The sequence below is a fragment of the Sinocyclocheilus grahami genome, unplaced genomic scaffold (assembly GCF_001515645.1).
Source record: "Sinocyclocheilus grahami isolate Dianchi unplaced genomic scaffold, SAMN03320097.WGS_v1.1 scaffold369.1, whole genome shotgun sequence".
NCBI classification, from domain to species: Eukaryota; Metazoa; Chordata; class Actinopteri; order Cypriniformes; family Cyprinidae; genus Sinocyclocheilus; species Sinocyclocheilus grahami.
Genome location: NW_015505548.1, coordinates 842,470 through 849,133, shown reverse-complemented (window position 1 = coordinate 849,133; position 6,664 = coordinate 842,470). Strand labels below are relative to the sequence as shown.

At 40.4% G+C, this 6,664-nt stretch overlaps 1 protein-coding gene across 1 annotated transcript; it reads left to right on the top strand.

Annotated features, from left to right (window-relative positions):
* The first annotated feature begins 5,538 nt into the window (after nucleotides 1-5,538).
* On the top strand, nucleotides 5,539-6,204 carry LOC107549346 (rho-related GTP-binding protein RhoB). The gene has a single exon (XM_016230393.1). It carries the CDS (start codon nucleotides 5,609-5,611, stop codon nucleotides 6,197-6,199), a length of 591 nt encoding a protein of 196 aa, XP_016085879.1. The 5' UTR covers nucleotides 5,539-5,608; the 3' UTR covers nucleotides 6,200-6,204.
* Nucleotides 6,205-6,664: the final 460 nt, after the last annotated feature.

The window sequence follows — 6,664 nt, the reverse complement described above, 5'->3', positions numbered from 1 at the left end:
ATTGGCCTGCAAACTCGCCTGACCTGAACCCCATAGAGACTATGGGGTATTGTCAAGAGGAAGATGAGAGACACCAGACCCAACAATGCAGATGACCTGAAGGCTGCTATCAAAGCAACCTGGGCTTCCATACCACCTCAGCAGTGCCACAGGTTGATTGTTTCCATTCCACGCCGCACTGAGGCAGTAATTAAAGCAAAAGGAGGCCCAACCAAGTATTGAGTACATGTACAGTAAATGAACATACTTTCCAGAAGGCCAACAATTCACTAAAAATGTTTTTATGAAGTATTCTAATTTGTTGAGATAGTGAATTGGTGGGTTTTTGTGAAATGTGAGCCAAAATCATCCAAATTAAAAGAACCAAAGACTTAAACTACTTCAGTCTGTGTGCACTGAATTTATTTAATACACGAGTTTCACAATTTGAGTTGAATTACTGAAATAAATGAACTTTTCCACGACATTCTAATTTATTGAGATGCACCTGTAGTAACCTATAAGGTTTAAATCATTGCCTTTTAAATATACACAAATAAAACTTTCCAAATAAGGTAGGCTATTCGGCTTCGGGCACACCCCTAAAAATAACATTGTATTATTAAACTTATTACATGGCAACTTATCAAGTCAATTCAATAAATAAACTGAAAGATGAAATAGCCTACTGATTAGAGCAATTATTTATAATTGGCATAATGCCCCACAAGTCTTTTGTGTTTTATTAATTAAGTCATTGTTTATTCTCTCAACTGAAACACCGATTCATTCAGAAACTAAACATCATTACTGTGTTGCATGGAGACACTAAATCATTGATCCTGCTTTGTCTTAATCTGGAACTGATTTCTTGACAGACAAACGAAAACACAGTAGCATACTGGCTCGGATATGTAAGATACAAATCTTAATTTCTTGTTGTATGAAAACTGTATTACACTCTCAGTATATTTAGAAAAATATTGATAATATTGGAAATACTGGTTATAGCCAAACTCTGCTGGACATAGGCCCTCCAGGAGCTTGATTGTACACCCCTGCACTAAATTATGAGATCTGAAGATTTGAGTGCTCTTTATACTGGGGCAGAAATGTCATCACAATGATTGAAAAAAATGCCTATTCAACGAGTTTCTGTTTTTTTATTTATAAGCCTATGAAATAGGAGTTATGCACAGGCAAGAATGCTGTTTTTCCAAACATTTCAAATGTGACATTTATTTTATACAATAGTTCAATAAATAAGCAGCTTCACAGAAATAAACAGGAAATAGCAGAAGTCATTATGGAAACTCAGCTATGGAGACTTTCTGCAGTAAAGCAGCTCTAAAAGACAGTTCATAATGACAGTGTGAAGTTAACAGATCAGCAATAGGCAGTTTACAATAGGCAATGTTGTTATTCAGCACGAGTTTGTTTAATGTTGATTCAGTTCAGTTAAATACCAGTATAAATGTTACAAGATGTGATTCAGTGCTCAGATTTATGAGTTTTGTTCCTCAAAGAGTCAGCGTCTTTGAACAATATGTGTAAAATATGTAAATCCATTCATGCCATGTCTGAGCTACATTAAACAATAGGTGTAAATTCAAAGATGGACTTTGTTGATACTGATGTAATTTGATTGGTAATAGCCATGCATTGTCTTTTTATTCTGATTGAATTTTATTCATATATTAAATTCAACAATATAAGAGGACACAGATATGACAATAAATTTAAAAATACTTCTAATATTACCTCTAAACTTTTAGTCTAGGCATATTAATTGTTCTAGGAGCCTCAAAACATATTTTAATTTGTGTGCATTTTGTGCTATTTGATGTTCTAGTTGATGTCATTAGCATAGGTAGGGCCCTAACAAATGCACTGCCGCATACAACTCCGGTCTGTCGTTGGGGAACATGAGTGAGTACAAAGCATCGTGCTATGATCTCCGACGGGCGGTAAGAGCTGCCAAACTCCGATACAGGGAACGAATAGAGTCACATTTCCAGCTAAATGACTCTCGACGCATGTGGCAGGGACTGAGAACCATCTATGCCTTAGGAAATAAATCCTCTGCAGCTGTGAGTGCAGACCTGTCGCTGGCTGACGAGTTAAACTCTTTCTACAGCCGCTTTGAATGCAATCGAGGAAGCTGCAGACAGAGCAGCGATAATCATGTAATCACTGTGTCGGAGGATGAGGTTCGGAGGGTCCTAAAGCGAGTGGACGTCAGGAAGGCAGCAGGTCCTGATGGGATTTCTGGCCGTGTTCTGAGGTCCTGTGCTGATCAGCATGCTGGTTTGTTTACATACATCTTTAATGAGTCCCTTGCTACCTCGGTGGTTCCCACCCCCTTTAACAAATCTGTCATCATCCCTGTACCTAAGAACAATAACCCCTCTTGCCTGAATGACTATCGTCCAATTGCCCTCACGTCAATAGTCATTAAGGTCTTTGAGAGACTTATAAAGAGCAACATTTGCTCCTCCATCCCTGATACTTTAGACCCTCTTCAGTTTGCCTACCGCCCCAACAGATCTACTGAAGATGCCATCTCTCACGTCCTGCACTCTTCCCTCATGCACATTGACAGCAACAATGGGAAATGGGTAAGGCTGCTATTCATCGACTATAGCTCAGCTTTCAATACTATAGTCCCCATCAAGCTAGCTTCTAAACTCACGGACCTCGGCCTGAATTCTTCACTCTGCAACTGGATTCTAGATTTCCTCACAGGTAGACCTCAAGTGGTGAAAGTAGGCCAGTTCACCTCCAACTCCATCACCCTGAATGTGGGAGCTCCACGGGGCTGTGTCCTGAGTCCTCTGCTCTACTCTCTCTACACTCATGACTGCGTGTCTTCCCACAGCTCCACATCTATCATCAAATTTGCTGATGATACTGTGGTTCTGGGCCTCATTTCCAACAACAATGAGGCCGCATACTTGGATGAGGTAGAGAAACTCACATCATGGTGCCAGGACAATTGTCTCTCTATGAATGTGAGTAAAACTAAAGAGCTGATTGTGGACTTCAGGAAGAGACAGCAGCGGCCCTATACTCCTCTTATGATCAGTGGGACCCCAGTGGAGAGGGTGAGCAGCTTCAAGTACTTTGGTGTAATCATCTCCAAGGACCTGACTTGGACTTCACACATCCAAACTCAGGTTAATAAAGCCAGGCAAAGACTGTACCATCTGCGACAGCTGAGGAAATTCAGGGTTTCGCCAGCAATCATGAAAACGTTCTATTCGCTGCAAACGCTGCAAACGCAGAGCTGTTAAAATCATCAAGGACTCCAACCACCCAGGTAACTGTCTTTTCACTTTGCTGCCATCTGGTAAGCGCTTCCGCAAACGACTCATTAAATGTATTTATTTTATATACATTTGTCTGTATATTTTATAATATTATATAATAACATGCTGCATGTTATTATATATGCTTTGTCGCCCCCCATTGGCCGATTTCTTTCAAATTTCTTTCAAATTTCTCACAGAGCTTTAGGACCATGAGTCAAACAGGCCCACCCAGTTTCGTTCCGATCGGCCTCCGTTAACCTCATCTAATAGGTGCTCAAACTTCATTGGCTGATGGCGGCAATGTTTTCTGAGATACATGAATGTGCTCATAGAGAGCCGTGACACTTTGGACACAGACATTGCATGTGAATTTTCAAGTCAGTCGGAAAAACAGATGTGTAGCCAATAGTTTCCTATTATAGAGGCCAAACTGCGATTTTTCTCATGTAACCTCAGATTTAGGTCTTACATATGTGTATAGCGTTCAAGATTCAAGATTTAAGATTTTTATTTGTCACATTATGGTTATATAGAGAATATATGACCAGCAGTGAAATGTAAGTCTGGTCCGCTCCATGGACAGTGCAATTATTAAAGAATACAAACACAAGAAAATTATATATAAATATAGGTATGGAAAAAAGATGAAAAAATAAGAATAAAATAAAATGTGCAGGACAGTATACCGTAGACTTAATAAATATTAAGATGAGCAGGAATGTACAAGAGAAGAATGTGCAAACAGGTTGTACAGGGTAGTTACATAGCAGCAATAGAGTTTAAAAAGTAAATAAATAAAATATTACAGAAATTGCTGTGTGCAAGTGGCAATGTTAGTATATTACGTGTCTTACTGATAATTAAGTGAAGTCATGTTGGTGTTAAGAGACTGAGTTTGAGTTTAGGAGCCTGATGGCCTGGGGGAAGAAGCTCCTCCTAAGTCTCTCGGTTTTTGCCATCAGGCTACGGAAGCGCTTACCAGATGGCAGCAAAATGAAAAGACAGTTACCAGGGTGGTTGGAGTCCTTGATGACTTTAACAGCTCTGTTTTTGCAGCGTTTGAGGTAGATGTCCTGTAGAGAGGGGAGAGCAGACCCTGAGATGCGCTCAGCTAAGAGCACAACTCTCTGCAGGGCTTTGCAGTCTTGACTGGAGCTGTTCCCATACCAGACTGAGTTTGGTGTAAATATCTCATTCCGTTGAAACGTTAGAGCCGTTTTAGGAAAAGTGTCCCAGCCTCTTTCGAGCATTTATGGCGAGTCGAAAACTATACTTTAATTGATAATTATTGCTATTCACTATCCAGATAAATTTTCTTCACTGGTTTGGTTCCGACCGGACGAAAAACATATATATAGTTTTTTTTTGCAAAAGTTGGTTTTTCAAAAAAAAAAAAAAAATCCAAAACAGTCGAAATTTCCTCGAATCATGCGTTTTGTTCGTCTTGAGTCAGGGATTCCCATGATATAAGACAATTGAGTTTGCGACAAGCGGTTTAGGAGTTATGAGTGATTTACTTTTGATTGCTGTATAGTACCCCCCTCAGGCTGATCGGGGCGAGCCTTGGTGTCTTGGAGTGGGTAGCCTACTACCATCCCTTAAAGTTCAAGTCTCTACGCCTTAACTTAAACTTACGGTTTGGTCTGCCCAGTCACTTTTAGGTCATTTATCTTTGAAAATCTTAACAATAACAACCCCTAAAAAAAGACAGATAACAAAAAACAACATGTATGATTCGCTGCAGAGAGTGGCTACCTCCGCTGGTGACAGAGCAGCACTGCCCTAAGATTTAAATAAAGTGTAAAGTAGGCTAATGGAGCAACAGGACGCTAACTCTGTCTTAAAATTTAAATAAAAAAATGTAGGTCTGCTTATTACTTTTTTTTTTAAGTTTTGTGTTTAATCTAGATCTAAGCGTTATTGGTGCAATACCTTTTCAACTGATCGGATTTACGGTTCTCCTATAACAGACTATTAAAACTTCCAAAAATCTCATAAATTTACAACCACAGAATGTAGAGTCTATAGGTAGGCTATAGTTCTACATTGTCTTTCTCAGCTGAAGCCAACATAATAAAGGAGTATTAAAAACTTTTTTTTCATGCTGCTTTTGCTCAGTGAAAACTGTCCCGACAGAACTTGACTCATGTGGAAAGAGAGTGAGATCAGAGGCACTCCCTCACACTGATTGGACTGCTATATTAAGAACTCACAGAGCGCTTATAAAGTCCGTACTGACACATCTTGTTTCATGTTTAACCCTGCTGCCTACGCAGTTGTAAGTGTTATTCCGCTACTTTCAGGTCCTGTAACACTTGATGGCGTGTATTCGTAAAAAGCTGGTGGTGGTTGGGGACGGGGCATGTGGAAAGACTTGTCTGTTAATTGTTTTCAGCAAAGATGAATTTCCAGAGGTTTACGTGCCCACCGTTTTTGAAAATTACGTGGCAGACATTGAAGTGGACTCCAAACAAGTTCAGCTGGCTCTATGGGACACGGCGGGGCAGGAGGACTACGACCGACTGAGACCCTTGTCCTATCCGGACACCGATGTTATCCTCATGTGCTTCTCCGTGGACAGTCCAGACTCTTTGGAAAACATTCCAGAAAAGTGGGTGCCGGAAGTGAAACATTTCTGTCCTAATGTGCCCGTAATTTTGGTGGCGAATAAGAAAGATTTGCGGAGCGATGACAATGTGAGAAGTGAGCTGTCGAGAATGAAACGGGAGCCAGTGAGAACGGAGGACGGACGTGCCATGGCTGCTCGCATCGGAGCGCACGACTACATGGAGTGCTCTGCCAAAACGAAAGAGGGGGTTCGGGAAGTGTTTGAGACCGCTACTCGAGCATCCTTACAGAGAAGACCAAGACCACCCGCTGGCTGTTTGAACTGTTGCCGACTCATGTGAAAAAACTTCACAAACCTATGACACAAAAGACACCCTCCTCGAAAAGATTGCGTTTTCGGGTATGCCAGCAAAAGTGACTTTTTTTACTCGTAGAACACACTGTGCTTGTATTGTGAGGTCAATATTTCAAAGCTATCTAAAGTCATATGAGCCACTCTAAAAGACATTCAGGCTGGCCACTGGATGGACTTTTGCTAAATTATGTGAATGGCTTAATAACTGTGGCATGTTGGTCATGGTAAATGGACTGCCCACAGAGTTTAAATGCCAATAGGCTTCACAGCTTAAGTTTGTTGGCACAGGTTTGTTTTTCTGAGTAGAGGATCCTTATTTGGTTCTTTTTTTCATGAACCACATTGTGCTGAATTACATGATAAGAGATAGAAAGCAATTGATCTCTTTACCATGCTCATCGTGATGTTGCTGTCTGTTAATGAATTAAAATACACTGGTAGGTACACTTTC